Genomic DNA, 18,453 nt, shown 5'->3' with positions numbered 1-18,453 from the left:
GTGCTGCCCCTGGGCCCTCACCTCTTCTGGGCCCCGAACTCATGCCTCCCCTGGGCCCCGATCACGTCCCTCCACAGTCTCTCGCCGCTCCTTTGCCCCGATCTCGCCGCTCCTGCTGTACCTGTCCACGCTCCAATCACCGACCTGGACCTTGATGACGTCACTCTTCGCTGCCGTCGCCAGTGAGAATGATGATGAGGTGTACGCATTGAGAATGATGGTGACTTTCACTGCCATTGTAATCACTCTCTCCCGACACTTGTGGCGCTGCAGTATAACGTGATACATTTACATAGGCAGTTTCCATTATAAATCTGGACACCGGAATTTTTAACAGAAAAAGTTGATCAGTGTGTGCAGATATATTATATATTTAATATATTTTGATTTATTGCAAAATCAGCAAGTGCTAGCTCAGTTGCTGAGCCGTTGTTTCTAGTCCACCAAAAACTGTTACATTAGGAAACACGTATGCAAATAATGTTTTTCACCGTCCAAGGCTGCAAGCACTTTTGTGCACAGTTAACTTTGTTGAGAAATATTTCACTGACGTAAGCAGCAGAAAAAAGTAATTGGTGCAGTTACTGTATTTAAAATTCAGACGGGTAGGAGTAGATGGAGCCTGTGCACACAATAGCAACTGTTAAACAAGAACAAAACTCTGAACTGTTAAATTTACATAAAATAAATCTCAAACACAAAATACACAGTGAGTGAGCCAATCAGCACCTGAAAAGTGAAGACTGGCTAATGTTTCAGTGGAACTGATATTTTTTGTTTCTGTTAATTCACACCGTAAAGGGGTTTTCAAATTTTCTAAACAAGGCGGAGCTGAACAGAAACTGCACATGGACCAGAGCCGTGTCACTTCAGAGTATGTCACAATGCTGTGCGTCGTTTGTACAGTGACTGAGAAGACATGAAAATGTCTCCAGTGAAAAACCCACCCGGTTTGCCCGATCAGCATTTCCATTGAGAAAATAAACCAGCCAACAAAACCTGTCGGAGCTCTCCCGCTGTGGTCCTGCTACAAGAAACAGCACACGGAGCATGAGAAGGACATACCTGAGGTGCCCAGCGTCACTGGGAGGTATGTAGTTGGGCACTGGGCAGTGTAGGTGCTTTGGGATAAAGGTAAATAGAACTGTAAATGCAGGAAAGTTATATTTTTCATTCAAAACAGTTTGCATCGTCTCCGAATCCAGTCTTTCGGACTGTATCACATTCTCAAAGTGCCATTTCACTAGGCAAGGTACAGCCTCATTCCCCTTTCATCATTGCATGGTCGGAGGTTGCCAACTCTGGTTGGATGTATCCTGGAGGTTTCATCACATGATCCCGCCTCCAAGTCCCCGCTCCACCATTGGTCTACCAACACGTCCAATTTCACGGAGCACCGCTTACCCACAATCAATTGGAAAGCGCACAGACTCTTTGTTACCCAATTGGATGATTTTTGACCGTCAGTCAGGCAGCCTGTTTTTCCCCCATCTCCACTATTTTTACAACTAATAACCGAATAAGTGTTCAAAGAAAATGAGACAAAATCCATTTGCCCCTTTGATTTTCTCCCAGGGTTGCTTATAGCAGTGCCCTGGAGATCAAACTTCAATTGCTGCAGACTCCAGGGCATTCCTGGAGGGTTGGCAACCCTATGCTAGGAATAGCAAAGGACCAGTTCTATGTTTGAGCTACCTCCTTTTACTTCTAGACCCCTGGCTGCTTGTCACTTGTGGCATATACATGTATAGAGATTCTAGATATAAATATGCGATATTCATTGTGTCTATATGTAGTATATAGGTATGTATATGTAACATACACTGGGTGTAATCGGAGGTGTAGGTTGATAGACGTGTGCATATATATGTATTTCAATGTTTAAGTAGAATTGCAGTTTTGGAATCACCATGAAGCAATTCAAAACTGAAAATTGTCAGGCTTATAATTTTAATGTTGGTCTCTGAAAGAGATTAGATTCCATTCTCAGCATCTCGTGTGTTGAATCTAAATTAGAGAGAGAGATAGCAAAGTACAGCAACCACGATCGTTCAGAATAACCTCTGTTATCAGTTAATTATTGGAAGTACATTGCGCTTGTAATGTTAATACAGGAATGCTGCTGCAGCTTTGACTGTTAAATCCAAGCATCAACTTTCAATTTTCTACAAAAAAACTGTTCACATCTCCCAAATTCTGCGTGTAAAACAGCACGATGACCTATCCCCTTGCAGACAAAAACAATTGAACCTTAAGGCGACAAATCCAATTGACAAACACCAGCAGTCACCGGGAAGCAGTGAGAAGTGCCAGAAAACATTGGCAAATACCAGCGAGCACTCAAAACAAATGATTCATTTCATTCTCTGCCGTAAATCAGTTGCAGTATGTTTGTCCCGAGTTGCTTGTAACTCTGAATAAAGCTGCTCTGTAACAATATCCAACCAACGTGCAGGGCAAATACTTCCACTGCAGCTAAACACGTCGGGGCGTGAAGTGACAAATCCTTAAAGTAAACGAGGGGATCGAGATCCCTTTAGGAACCGAGTAAAACTGAAATGGTCATACCTTAATGTCATCTTGCCAACGATGCTCCTTCTGAAACAGCTCTGCAGCCTTGGCCAGTCTCTGCAGGAAAGACAAGGAATGGGAATTAGAGACTAACTTTCAGAGAACTATCAATTTTAGATATACACGGGAGTACTTGTTAACAAGAAAGTTCTAGTGATAAGACTGACCATATCAGATTTAACAGTATATTTCAAATTGGGTCAGGGTCAGCACAGGTGTATTTACAATAAGGATTGTCTCTTGAGACAGCAGTACTAAACCAGGGGTGGGCAGAATGTGGCCCGGGGCCCATATCTGGCCCACCAGTTCATGCGAGCTAGCCCACTGGAACTTGAGTTGCACATTCGTCTTCCTTGTGAGGGGGGTGCTGTGGAGAGCTCCCTTAGGGTTACTGCAGCCTGGGAGTAGGCTGTGACCCTGAAACGGGACAATTCAAAATTATATAAAACTGCCAGGACTGCTGCTCGATGTCTGATGCAAATCTCCTTTTCTCTTGCGTCTCGGAGCTGGCCTGATGTCTGTCTGCGGCTCTTTCCTGCTCTGGCTCCGTGAATCATTTTTATAAAACCCGTTAAATCCGCCACTCATCCCTGGCTGATGAAGGCGCAACTGCATGTGAGCACTGGAGGTGCTCCTTCTCCGTCAAGTCATGGCTGCTCTTCTCAACAAAGCTTATTTTTACCAGAAAAAGAGACCATCGCTGCGTCTTTTCTCTCCTGGAACTCACCCCACACCGAACCCTGAACTCACCCCACACACCGAGCCCTGAACTCACCCCACACATCGAACCCTGAACTCACCCCACACACCGAGCCCTGAACTCACCCCACACATCGAACCCTGAACTCACCCTACACACCGAGCCCTGAACTCACCCCACACACCGAACCCTGAACTCACCCCACACACCGAGCCCTGAACTCACCCCACACACCGAACCCTGAACTCACCCCACACACCGAGCCCTGAACTCACCCTACACACCGAACCCTGAACTCACCCCACACACTGAACCCTGAACTCACCCCACACACCGAACCCTGAACTCACCCCACACACCGAGCCCTGAACTCACCCCACACACCGAACCCTGAACTCAACCCACACATCGGGCCCTGAACTCACCCCACACATCGGGCCCTGAACTCACCCCACACGCCGAACCCTGAACTCACCCCACACACCGAGCCCTGAACTCACCCCACACACCGAGCCCTGAACTCACCCCACACACCGAGCCCTGAACTCACCCCACACACCGAGCCCTGAACCCTGAACTCACCCCACACACCGAGCTCTGAACTCACCCCACACACCGAGCCCTGAACTCACCCCACACACCGAACCCTGAACTCACCCCACACACCGAACCCTGAACTCACCCCACACACCGAGCCCTGAACTCACCCCACACACCGAACCCTGAACTCACCCCACACACCGAACCCTGAACTCACCCCACACACCGAGCCCTGAACTCACCCCACACACCGAACCCTGAACTCACCCCACACACCGAGCCCTGAACTCACCCCACACACCGAACCCTGAACTCACCCCACACACCGAACCCTGAACTCACCCCACACATCGGGCCCTGAACTCACCCCACACGCCGAACCCTGAACTCACCCCACACACCGAGCCCTGAACTCACCCCACACACCGAACCCTGAACTCACCCCACACACTGAGCCCTGAACTCACCCCACACACCGAGCCCTGAACCCTAAACTTACCCCACACACCGAGCTCTGAACTCACCCCACACACCGAGCCCTGAACCCTGAACTCACCCCACACACCGAACCCTGAACTCACCCCACACACCGAACCCTGAACTCACCCCACACACCGAGCCCTGAACCCTGAACTCACCCCACACACCGAACCCTGAACTCACCCCACACACCGAGCCCTGAACTCACCCCACACACCGAGCCCTGAACCCTGAACTCACCCCACACGCCGAACCCTGAACTCACCCCACACGCCGAACCCTGAACTCACCCTACACACCGAACCCTGAACTCACCCCACACACCGAGCCCTGAACTCACCCCACACACCGAGCCCTGAACCCTGAACTCACCCCACACACCGAGCTCTGAACTCACCCCACACACCGAGCCCTGAACTCACCCCACACACCGAACCCTGAACTCACCCCACACACCGAGCCCTGAACTCACCCCACACGCCGAACCCTGAACTCACCCCACACACCGAGCCCTGAACTCACCCACATACCGAACCCTGAACTCACCCCACACGCCGAACCCTGAACTCACCCCACACACCGAGCCCTGAACTCACCCCACACACCGAACCCTGAACTCACCCCACACGCCGAACCCTGAACTCACCCAACACGCCGAGCCCTGAACTCACCCCACACGCCGAGCCCTGAACTCACCCCACACGCCCAGCCCTGAACTCACCCCACACACCGAACCCTGAACTCACTCCACACATTGGGCCCTGAACTCACCCCACACGCCGAACCCTGAACTCACCCCACACACCGAGCCCTGAACTCACCCCACACACTGAACCCTGAACTCACCCCACACATCGGGCCCTGAACTCACCCCACACGCCGAACCCTGAACTCACCCCACACACCGAGCCCTGAACTCACCCCACACACCGAACCCTGAACTCACCCCACACACCGAGCCCTGAACTCACCCCACACACCGAGCCCTGAACCCTGAACTCACCCCACACACCGAGCTCTGAACTCACCCCACACACCGAGCCCTGAACTCACCCCACACAACTAACCCTGAACTCACCCCACACACCGAACCCTGAACTCACCCCACACACCGAGCCCTGAACTCACCCCACACGCCGAACCCTGAACTCACCCCACACACCGAACCCTGAACTCACCCCACACACCGAGCCCTGAACTCACCCCACACACCGAGCCCTGAACCCTGAACTCACCCCACACACTGAGCTCTGAACTCACCCCACACACCGAGCCCTGAACTCACCCCACACACCGAACCCTGAACTCACCCCACACACCGAACCCTGAACTCACCCCACACACCGGGCCCGGGGAGAGTGACCATTAGCAAGGGTCAGTGTTGGGTCAGTGTGTGGGTCAGTTTAATATGCTGGTTCAGAAATTGTGCTGCAAATTAATTATTTAAATAAGGGAAACTTTAAAAATGTTCATTCCACGTAAAACACTGCACCAAAATCATTCAAACAATGAATTTAACAAATAGAAGCTTAAAAATACGAAACCGTTTCTTTCTTTACATGGGTTAAATTAAATGCTTGATACAATCTCCTTAATGGAGCAGCTCACACTATCCTCAGTGACTCCTGTGCTGTAACAGGTGGTACAATTAACTAAATCTTGATTATTATTTCAAACGTTCAAAGTGCAGCACGCAAAGAGAACAAGTCTTAAAATCATTTAGCTTTCATAAATCTGAGAAATTATGCAGACAATCCTGCTAGTAATTCAGTAAACTCACAAAATATTAAATGCAAGGCTGACTATAGCACAGTATCTGGACAAGCAGTAAGAAATAATTATGGTTTCAAATCTTTCAAAATGAGATTACGTTTGGAACAGTGAGTCATGTCTTGTATCAGCCATTTCGTAAGGTGCCACAGAAGAGACTTTTAGGAAAGGGAATGGGATTAAAGGGGAAGGTAGCTGTAATTTATTTGTTTCATGGGTTCTTAAGAATTCATAGCAACACATTGCTACAAACATTTGATCCACATAAACTTTCCTGATGTATTCACCAATTTACACCAGGCACTGCTTGATGACACATACCCAAATAATTGTACCAATGTCACATCTGCGTAGACTTGCCCTTTTCGACTGACTGTGAAATCTGACCTGATCACCGTTCTGAAAGCACCGCTCTTGAATAACGGAATGATAACGACGTTTCTGCAACGATTGTGCCTTCTCTGCCTTATTAGTCAAGTTTGGTTGCAATAAATTGAGACGCGTCCTCAGCCTACGCTTCATCAATAATTCAGCAGCTGTGCACCGTTGTAGAATGGGGCGTGGTTCTGTATTTGAAAAGAAAATTTGCTAACCTATGCTTCATGCTCACCGATGATCCAGTCAGCAGAACTTGTTTACGCAAAGCCTCCTTGACAATCCTGACCGACCTTTCAGCTGCACCATTCAAAGCAGGATGATATGGTAGCTGGCCTGGGCCTGCAGTCTTGATAGAAAGTACACTTACTTACTAATAATTCTAAGTCTTTATCCAACCCCGGCCAATAAACAAAACTTCGGGCCACTGCTTTCATTCCTACGATGCCAGTATGCTCACCGTGAAGTTCCATCAAGACTTTGAGCTAATGCACTGAGAATTACTACTCTCAGGCCCCATTTTAGACATCCCTGTTCACATGACAATGATAAAAGGGCTTCAGCTCCTCATTTAAATGCGCCTGATCTTCAGACCACCCTCGCAGGGTGTGCTCATAGGCCCGCTGTAATGTGGCATCTTTCTGTGTGTGCTCTGCAATAACAGGCGGTGACCGGAAAGTCCTCATCAACGACATCTAGAGTGAAGATTGACTGTTTGTGGCCAATTTCAGAATCTTCATGACGCAATCTTGAAAGGGCATTTGCCACTGCATTTTGCTTTGACGTGTGATACTTAATTCTGTAATCGCACTGAGACAATAAAGTAGCCCATTTTTGCATCCTTGAAGCCACCATAGATGGAATTGCCGCCTTTGGGCCATGGTTTGTGATTGGTTATTCGCGTGAATTGGTGCCCCAAAAGAAACTGGTGAAACTTTTTAATACCAAATATAATTGCCAAAGCCTCTTTCTCAATCTGTGCATAATTTTGTTCACTTTTGTTGAGTGTACGCGATGCAAAATCGTTTTTTCCTGCCCATCATTAATAACATGGCTGATCACTGCTCCCACACCATACCCAGAGGCATCACATGTTAGTCTTAGTTCACGAGTCAGATTATAATGGACAAGAAAAGCACGACTGCTGAAGCATCGCTTGTCTTTGTCGTATTCATTCTGTTGTTCCTTGTTCCATGTCCAACGCACCCCTTTCTTCAATAAATAATGGAGTAGTGCGAGAACTGTTGTTAGCTCAGGAAGAAAACGAGCATAATATTGGACCATGGCTAAAAAGGATCGTAATTCAGTAACGTTTTTCGGTTCCAGAGTCTTCATGATGTCCTGCACTTTCTCCTTAACTGGTTGTAGACCATTTTCATCTCCCCACAATCCCAGATAAACCACCTTGCGCTGTATCAATACACATTTACTCTTCTTCAGCTTCAGATTGTGGTCATTGAACTGTCTGAATACTTCTAAGATTTCCACGATTTCCCTCTCTGTGCCGGTGGCTATCAACACATCCTCTTGATTGCACAATCAATGATTTATTCCCTGTAAGATCTGATCCATGGTAGCCTAAAATATCTTTGGTGAGGACTTCATACCATAGGGCAACTTAGTGTATGAATATAAACCTGTGTGTGTTGACTGTCAGATACTGCTGACTATCCTAGTCAATGTTGAGTTGAGCATAGGCGTGGGAGAGATCTAGTTTTGTGAAGACTTTGGCTCCTGCCAGTTCTGCATACAGGTCCTGTGATATCAGTAAAGAGTACTGTTCCTCATCAACTGCTATATTCAGGGTAATTTTATAGTCCTCACAGAGCCGTACCATTTTGTCTGCCTTCGGAACTACAACTAATGGGGTGGCCCAGTCACTCCTAAGAGTCTTCATTAAAACTCTGTTTTTCTCCAACTTATCACGCTCTTGCTCAACTTGTGATTTTAATGCATATGATACCGAACTTGGTCCACAAAAAGTAAGTTTGACAGCCGACCTAATCCAAATATGTGGATTGTATCCCTTGATGCCCTTGTATGAGTCCTCAAGCATATTAGCATATTTCTCCAGCAGAGTATCTAGCCAAGACTTAACCATTTCTGTACTCGACGCTGTACCAATCTTCTATTTTCTTATGGCAACAATGTATTCACTGATGGTTTCATCAGACCTTTCTCATTGCAAACTAATAGCTCTCCGCTATTTCTAAGGACGTGCTTATTTGTACTGTGAAAATGGCCGCCCTGGTCCGCCCTTTGTCAATGATTGGTCCCCTTGGAGGATAAACCACACCCTGAAGTTTCTCTGGAATGTGTAACTGAAACCGCCCATCCCAAAGTCTCACTGACTTTGAAAATTATAACTCGATCCACTTTGACTTCCAGAAGCCACAGAGGATAGATCTCCCCAGAAGATACCAAGGGCCAGACAAAGTCCCGAACCCCAGTGCAAGTGCATCCCTCCCCCAGCCGAAGTGCCTAACCCCAGCTCAAGTGCATCCCTCCCGCAGCCGAAGTGCCTAACCTCAGCGCAAGTTCACCCCTCCCCCAGCCGAAGTGCCTTACCCCAGCACAAGTGCACACCTCTCCCAGCTAAAGTGCCTTACCCCAGTCCAAGTTCATGCCTCCCCCAGCCAAAGTGCCTTACCCCAGCACAAGTGCACACCTCCCCCAGCTGAAGTGCTTTACCCCAGTCCAAGTGCAACCCTCCCTGAGTCAAAGTCCCTCCTTACACCAGCGCAAGTGTGTGACCTTAGCCCCCTCCCCCCACCCCCACCATCACAGATGGGGCATTGTGTACGGATTGTTAACGGGCTTTTTGGGTATGAAGTGAATAGTGACAGTGTCGTGACTTCTGGATTTCATCCACTACAATTATATCCCTTGTAGGGGGTTGGAAGAATGTGATCCGTCTTCCCCGAGTTCCCTCTCTCCTCTCCGGTCACCCCCCCCCACCTGTGTCTCTTCCCCACCCCCATCTCTCTCACCCCCCCCCGTTTCTCTCTCTCTCTCCCCCCCACTCACTATCTGTCCCTCTCTCTCAGTCTCTCTCTCTCCCACAGTCTTTCTCTCTCTCTTCCACCCCCCCTCTCGGCCCCTCGCCGCTTCTCTGTCCGTCGCCGCTCTTGGTCACCCGCCATCAATCTTGGCTGCCCGCTGGCCCTCTCGGCTCCCTACCAGCCCTCTCGGCCCCTGTCACTGCTCTCAGTCACCCATGGGCTCTCTGCCGCCAGCCCTCTCGGCTGTGTGGAATGAGAGCGGGGCCGCACTTCTGGTCCGTCACTTCCGGCAGGAGGCATCGGGGGGGTGGAGCTTGACAGACGCATATGCAGAAAAAAATGCAGTACAAATAGTTACTCCTTATTTCTAAAGGCTGTGGATCAAAATGATTCTCCAATATCTGTAGTATTGAAGCATCTGAGAATGAAGCATCTTTAATCTTTCTCGGGGTTGACAAATTCACAAAAATACCATAATTCTCTGCTCCAATCATGACTGACAGAATTGCTTTCATCTTCTCCTTAACTGCTTGATTCCTTAATTGTGAATCTGCCACACCTGCTGGAACTTCAGTGACATCATTAGCTCCAAAAAAAACTTTTGCAATCTTTGTAGGATCTAAATGATTCCTTATTCTTGTCAAAAGCTCCCAAATTACTGATATAACTTATTGTCACACCTATGTTGCCTTCTTAGCTTAATAGCCTTGAATTGCTTTTCAATAATCTTGACTTGCTTTTCAATGACTCTAAATGGCTTTCCATAAGCTCTTTTTTTGTCAGTTCCACACTGTTCACTACTCACAAAAAAAGATTGCAGTGCCAGACTCCCATTCGGGAACCATGCTGTCGGTATATCTTCTTGCTGTGCTCCACTTGCATTTGCCTTCAAAAGGAAAATCCATCAACATTTCTTCATGAAGAAACTCCCATCCTCGTGGCCACTTGTTTCATGGGTTCTTTGCTTAAGAATACATAGCAACATATTGCTATTAAGAACTAGTTGGTGTATTAACACAGGTATAACAATAAAACTACACATTACTAGTTCATCTACTAGGCTCACAACTGCATACCTCATTGTGGATAACCTAGACCCAACTGACTGAGGTTTTATTGAGTCTTATGAACATCACGCGATTGGCTAAGCCACTCACAATGCAACAGCTCCACAACTATTTTTGGTTGTATCTGTAAATCAATAAATCATTAAATCAAGTGCTTCCTGATTAAAGGGGGGGGGTACTAAAACCGACAATTAAACAAATTAGACTTTAAAGATTAAACGGTCAAATTAAAATTTGGTTGCCGGGGGCACTCTAGTCCCTCTGGTGCCCACCTCTCGCGGAAGGCCGCGAGCATAACGGTGCACACCGCGTGCTCCATCTCCAGGGACACCCTGCCTCGGATGTAACCGCAGAAGAGAGGCAGGTAGTAGGGCTGAACGACCCCCTCGACTGCCTGCTGCCTGGACCAGTTGATGACCACCTTGGCCATGCCCAGGAGCAGTCCTATGATGAGGCCTTCCGACCTGCCCGCTCCCCTCTGCACAGGGTGCCCAAAGATCAGGAGTGTGGGACTGAAGTGTAACCAGAATTTGAGGAGCAGCCCCATCAAATATTGGAAGAGGGGCTGCAACCTCACACATTCAACATAGATGTGGAACACAGACTCCTCCAGACCCCAGAAATTGCAAATGGCCGAGGAGTCCGTGAATCGACTTAAAATCTTATTGCACGGGACTGCTCCATGCAACACCCTCCAGGCCAAGTCCCCAATAAATAAAGGGAGGACACCCGCGTAGAGAGCACTCCATTGAGGACCCCCGCCTCCTCCGGACGGCAAGATGGTGCGCCATGGCGTGTCCAGGCGGCAGATGAGTATGGCAATGTGGAGAGTGTGCAAGAGCAGCCCGTACAGGAATCCCCTCCGCGCAGAACTGAAAGGCACGGAAGGGATTTCCCGGAGGAGGCTGAAGTTGTGAGGTGCCGGCTCCCGGGGGAGGTTTCGGGGCTTGGTGCCAATGAGGAAGCAACAACTCTACAACTATTTTGTGTAGACAATAAACAAGTGCCCCTGGTTAAAGGGGGGGCACACTCCAAAAACTTTCAAACAAGTGCCCCCTTGTTTTTTTTTGAGGGTACTAAAAACACAAATTATACAAGTGCCCCTTGGCTAAAAAGGAAGGGGGGCACTAAAACTGACAAAATTAAACAAATTAAACTTTAGACGTGGTTCAAATTAAAATTTGGTTGCTGGCGTGATGATGCACTCCAGTCCCTCCGGCGCCCACCTCCCGCGAGCGTACCGGTGGACACCGCGTGCTCCATCTCCAGGGACACCCTGGCTCCAATGTAACCGCAGAAGAGAGGCAGGCAGTCGGCCTAAATGACCCCCTCGATTGCCCGCTGCCTGGACCAGCTGATGGCCTCCTTGGCCATGCCCGGGAGCAGTCCTACGAGGAAAGCAACAACTCTACAACTATTTTTGTAGAAAACAAATAATCAAGTGCCCCCTGGTTAAAGGGGGGGCACACTCCAAAAACTTTTCAAGTGCCCACCTTATTTTTTTTTTGAGGGCACTAAAACACAAATTATACAAGTGCCCCCTGGCTAAAAGGGGGGGGGGGGGCACTAAAACCGACAACTTAAACAAATTAAACTTTAGACATTTAAAATCAAATTAAAATTTGGTTGCCGGGGGCGATGATGCAATCCAGTCCCTCTGGTGCTCTGGGAGAGGTGCAGAGCAATGGGATTAGTTTTTAGATTGTTCTAGCCATGATGCACCAGGTGGCCTTCTTCTATGCTGTAAACCTTTATGGTTCTACGCTATCAGTTCACCCCTTCTCCTTCTCGACTCTAGTGAACAAAAGCCCTAACTTCTCAACCCCTCACTCATGGTAACACCCTCGTGAACCGACACTACGCCTTTCCTGTTGTTTTGCTATCCTCTCAGTAATGGGAGTCTTGTACTTCAACATTATCACCTTGCTCTTGTATTCTATGCCATTGGACTCAAAGCCATGGATTCCATTGTCACTTTTAGTGACCTCGACCCCATTTAAAATCTTACCATTAAAGGTGTATTTGCGTTCATTGTTCTTAGTTGCAAACTGCTTTACTTCACATTTTGTCCCTTGGAGCAGCTTCTGCCACCTATCTGCCCATGGTTCTACGCTATCACCCTCCTCTTCTAATCTTTCACTATTTATCGTGCTCTCTCAAACTCTAAGTTCAGATCATTTTATGTGTAAAATAAATAAGTGCAACCCCCGCACCTTCCAAAATCCAACAAACTTCCTTTTACCACTACTGTTTGCTTTGTAACCTCACTCTCTCCGTGTGGCTACTGTAATGTATGCACGTGTGAGTATGCTCACAGATTTGTAGAGCTGTTGCTTTTCTCTTAGGACTGCTCCTGGGCCTGGCCAAGGAGGCCATCACCCGATCCAGGCAGCAGGCGGTCGAGGGGGTCATTCAGCCCGTCTGCCTGCCTCTCTTCCGCGGTTATATCTGAGCCAGGGTGTCCCTGGAGATGGAGCACGCGGTGTCCACCGGTACGCTCACGGCCATTGCTCTGCACCTCTTCCATGCATCTCGCTTTGTTTTAAATGTTTATCTACTCTTCACCTATAAGCTGGCATTACTCTCTACCTCAGTTACCCCTGTGGCAACCATCCACTGTGTAAAACCTTTCTCCTGCCCTTAGCTGCAATTTTACATTGATGACCTCATCGGTGAGCCTCAAGTCTTTTGTCATCAAAACTTTTCATAATTATAAAATTGTGTTGAGGCAGAGTCTGCAATAAAGTCTTTTAAAAGGGATTTAAGTAGTGGATTGAAAGAGGGACATTAAAGGGTACAGGATTAGACTGGGAGCTCATGTGGGGAAATACACTGGCACAGACTTAATGGACCTGTTTTGGTGCTGCAACGCTTTATGACTTTATCATATAGGTGACTTTATCACATAGTGATCGGGTTTCATTATTTTGACATAATGATGGATGAACCAGTTTACAGGACTGCATTGCAAATATTTTCCAACTGATCGGGCTATAGCTCTAAACTGCACAAACCAGCATCATCATTATTACAAGTGCAATTACCTGTGATACTCATAAATTTATTTAATTACTTGTTTGCCAGCATGCAGAGATCTGCATCATAGGCAGTCCCTCGGAATCGAGGAAGACTTGCTTCCACTCCTTCTTTGGTGGCTAAACAGTCCAATACGAGAGCCACAGACTGTGTCATAGGTGGAACAGATAGTCGTTGAGGGGAGGGGTGGGTGGGACTGGAGAGCTCTGCAAGCCCAGACTGTCAGCACACATGAGGGAGCAGAAATGCTTCGAGTCCGGAGGGATTTTCGAGCAGGAGAAGACTGACTACCTACCTGCAAGGGGCTTTTTCACCGCTCATCTGGCAAGGTGGATTATTGTCAGAGGGCAACGGATAGGCCCCCATCTGGAGTAGTGACATTGATTGACAGCTGTTTCTGAGACCCCTGCTATTCATTGGCTGCATGCCTATTTGGTGAGAGGGAGCAGCATGCAGCGGCCCGGCCCAGAAATCGGCGCGGTCCTGGCCTGCAGGCCGGGGCCATTAGAGGGAGCAGCGTGCGGTGGCATACCACTGCAAGGAGCAGCGCATGCTGCTGCAGGAGGGCGACGACTGACTGCAGTGTGGGCAGGTACAGGAGGAGCGGCGAGGTCGGGGCGAAGGAACGGCAAGAGTTCATGGAGGGATGTGATCGGGGCCCAGGAGAGGCGAGAGTTCGGGGCCCAGAAGAGACGAGGGCCCAGGGACAGCACAGGCCAACCCACACTGCAATGTGTGTGCGCACTAGGTCCGTGCAGCAACATGTGGCCTTTGGAGGGTAGATTAGAGGAGGGCTCTTCACATGGTGAATCACTGGCCTCAAGTGCGCAGTATCTAGGGACAGGGGGACAGGATCCACAGGTGCCAGCTCGTGCGGGGGTGGGGGGCGAGATCACGTACAAGCTCTGTTGCAGAAGACTCAGATGCCGACCAAAGAAGGCTGAATAAATCCATTCTACCATCTTTAAATCATCACGACAGCTAGTGCCCAGACGGGGCCTCTCCCAGGTATAGTAGCCTGATTGCAACAGCCTGATTAAGAATCATAGAATCATAAAAAAAGGAAAAAAACTTGCATTTATATAGTGCCTTTCAAGTCTTCAGAACATCCCTAAGAGCTTTACAGCCAAAGAAATGCTTTTGAAGTGCAGTATTTACCTATCCCATTTTGAAAATTATTGTTGAATCTGCTTCCACCTCCCTTTCAGGCAGTGCGTTCCAGACTGTAACAGCTCACTGCTTAAAAAGATTTCTCCTCATCTACTTTCTGTGTATATTACATGAGACCATGCCTCTGTTTATATTGCACGACTATGTCACTGCTATTACTGCACCAGTTTATATTACCCCAGTTCTTTTGCCAATTATTTTAAATCTGTGTCCTCAGGTGACTGATCCTCCTCCCAGTGGAACCAGTTTCTCCTTATTTATCATAATTTTGAATTCCTCCATTAAATCGCCCCTTAAGACTGGGCCTCACTCCTCAACGGTGATCGGGCCTCCTCCCCTTCAGCGACGACTGGACCTCTCCTTCCCCACTGGTGACCTGGCCGCTTGTCCTCCAGCACCATGGCTGTGACCACCCTGACCTTCCACTTTGACCTCCAGTGGACCACTGACCCTCCCAATGCCTGCCCCCAACCCAGCCTCAGACCACCTACCATCAAGAGCGCTACTCAGCGCGAGCCTGCGGCCAACATCTCGCCGTAGGCAACTAGGCCCATACAGCAGTGCCTGGTCTCCAGTCGTCTTGGACCCCCTTGCCACTGGACCTTGTTCAGCTAAGCCCGTGTGGCAGCTAGTGTGCAACGGCCACTAAAAGAACTCACGCACAGGCATCTTCCATTCCTCCCACAAAAAAATTTGCAGTATTTTTTTCTGTTGAGTGATCACATTGCTCGGGGTTACAATCAGGAGAAAGGCAGATGGCCATTACTGCAGGTTTCTACCTGATGCTTTGGAATCCAGGAATGCAGCATGTGCTAGGCAGGTATCACTCGTGGGTCTTGCATGCTAATAATGAGCACGATTCAGGAATATAACCCACATTCCCTGCTCTGAACACAAGGAAGGGTATGAATATACACCATGAAAAGAAGCATTTTTAGAATTAGTGAACTGTGGAGACAGAGGACCAAACATTCGCTCCAAGCCTCATTTCTAATGAATTTTAATGTTGCCTGTGGTGACACTGGGATGACAAGTTCCTCTCTCCCCTTCACAGTGCTCTCATATGTTTTTATTCCATCAGTTTCCTTAGGCCGATGGGTGATAGTGGAGACAGATGGATCCACAATCTGTGTACGTTCCTACTGTCTGTGAATCAGACTGAAAATATTCTCAGCTCCAATCACCGTACTTTGAGAGACACACTAACAGGTGCTGTCATTACCTCTCTGATATTTTCATTGACATTGCAATTAATTAAGTTATTCAGACTTACGTGACCCGACAAATTTAGATAAGTCGTTCAAAAACGGTCTGTGCGAAAACAGAAAGGAGCAGCAAAGAGCTGCATCTGTGAGCTTGGTGACCTTTAGACCCTATCGCCACCTGAGACTGAGCTGACACATCTTACCCAACTACAACCACTCAAACGTAGGGTGAACATCTGTAATCAACAAAACACCCAAACTGGACCACATCACCAATCTCCACACAGTTCCGCAATTCAATTAAATGCTCATTGCATAAGTAATATAGTGCTGAGTATATCAAGTTCTCTATGTAATACCAACAACCATAAAACCCTACCACGAAACTATAACAACCCCCCAGAACACATAGATACACCGATCCCCAGAACACACAGATACACCAAACCCCAGAATACACAGATACACCAATCCCAGAACACACAGATACACCAATCCCAGAACACACAGATGCACCGATCCCCAGAACACACAGATACACCGATCCCCAGAACACACAGATAAACCAATCCCAGAACACACAGATACACCAATCCCAGAACACACAGATGCACCGATCCCCAGAACACACAGATACATCGATCCCCAGAAAACACAGATACACCAATCCCAGAACACACAGATACATCGATTAACCAGAAAACACAGATACACCAATCCCAGAACACACAGATGCACCGATCCCCAGAACACACAGATACACTGATCCCCAGAATACACAGATACACCGATCCCAGAACACACAGATACACCGATCCTCAGAACACACAGATACACCGATCCCCAGAACACACAGATACACCGATCCCCAGAACACACAGATACACCAATCCCAGAACACACAGATGCACCGATCCCCAGAACACACAGATACACCAATCCCAGAACACACAGATACACCAATCCCAGAACACACAGATGCACCGATCCCCAGAACACACAGATACACCGATCCCCAGAACACACAGATACACCGATCCCCAGAACACACAGATACACCAATCCCAGAACACACAGATGCACCGATCCCCAGAACACACAGATACACCAATCCCAGAACACACAGATACACCGATCCCCAGAACACACAGATACACTGATCCCCAGAACACACAGATACACCGATCCCCAGAACACACAGATAAACCAATCCCAGAACACACAGATACACCGATCCCCAGAACATACAGATACACCAATCCCAGAACACACAGATACACCAATCCCAGAACACACAGATGCACCGATCCCCAGAACACACAGATACACCGATCCCCAGAACACACAGATACACCGATCCCCAGAACACACAGATACACCAATCCCAGAACACACAGATGCACCGATCCCCAGAACACACAGATACACCAATCCCAGAACACACAGATACACCGATCCCCAGAACACACAGATACACTGATCCCCAGAACACACAGATACACCAATCCCAGAACACACAGATACACCGATCCCCAGAACACACAGATACACTGATCCCCAGAACACACAGATACACCGATCCCTGAACACACAGATACACCGATCCCCAGAACACACAGATACACCAATCCCAGAACACACAGATACACCGATCCCTGAACACACAGATACACCGATCCCCAGAATACACAGATACACCGATCCCCAGAACACACAGATACACCGATCCCCAGAATACACAGATGCACCGATCCCCAGAACACACAGATACACCGATCCCCAGAACACACAGATACACCGATCCCCAGAACACACAGATACACCGATCCCCAGAACACACAGATACACCGATCCCCAGAATACACAGATGCACCGATCCCCAGAACACACAGATACACCAATCCCAGAACACACAGATGCACCGATCCCCAGAACACACAGATACACTGATCCCCAGAACACACAGATACAGCAATCCCAGAACACACAGATACACCGATCCCCAGAATACACAGATACACCAAACCCCAGAACACACAGATGCACCGATCCCCAGAACACACAGATACACCGATCCCAGAACACACAGATACAGCGATCCCCAGAACACACAGATACACCGATCCCCATAACACACAGATACACCAAACCCCAGAACACACAGATACACCGATCACCAGAACACACAGATACACCAAACCCCAGAATACACAGATACACCAAACCCCAGAACACACAGATACATTGATCCCCAGAACACACAGATACACCAAACCCCAGAATACACAGATACACCAAACCCCAGAACACACAGATACACCGATCCCCAGAACACACAGATAAACCAATCCCAGAACACACAGATACACCAATCCCAGAACACACAGATGCACCGATTCCCAGAACACACAGATACACCAATCCCAGAACACACAGATACACCGATCCCCAGAACACACAGATACACTGATCCCCAGAACACACAGATACACCGATCCCCAGAACACACAGATACACCGATCCCCAGAAAACACAGA

At 48.3% G+C, this 18,453-nt stretch overlaps 1 protein-coding gene across 2 annotated transcripts in view; it reads right to left on the bottom strand.

The window, feature by feature from the left end:
• The window catches only part of LOC139277400 (voltage-dependent calcium channel subunit alpha-2/delta-2-like), a 1,881,585-nt gene that overhangs the window by 924,789 nt on the left and 938,343 nt on the right, over positions 1–18,453 (bottom strand). For both annotated transcript variants that reach the window (XM_070895823.1, XM_070895824.1), the window contains exon 4: positions 2,569–2,628. In XM_070895823.1, coding sequence (XP_070751924.1) covers positions 2,569–2,628 — 60 coding nt within the window. The remainder of the gene's footprint in view (positions 1–2,568; positions 2,629–18,453) is intronic.

The sequence above is a fragment of the Pristiophorus japonicus genome, chromosome 12, assembly GCF_044704955.1.
Source record: "Pristiophorus japonicus isolate sPriJap1 chromosome 12, sPriJap1.hap1, whole genome shotgun sequence".
NCBI classification, from domain to species: domain Eukaryota; kingdom Metazoa; phylum Chordata; class Chondrichthyes; family Pristiophoridae; genus Pristiophorus; species Pristiophorus japonicus.
Note: the sequence above shows the minus strand (reverse complement) of the source record. Positions and strands in the feature narration are given on the sequence as shown.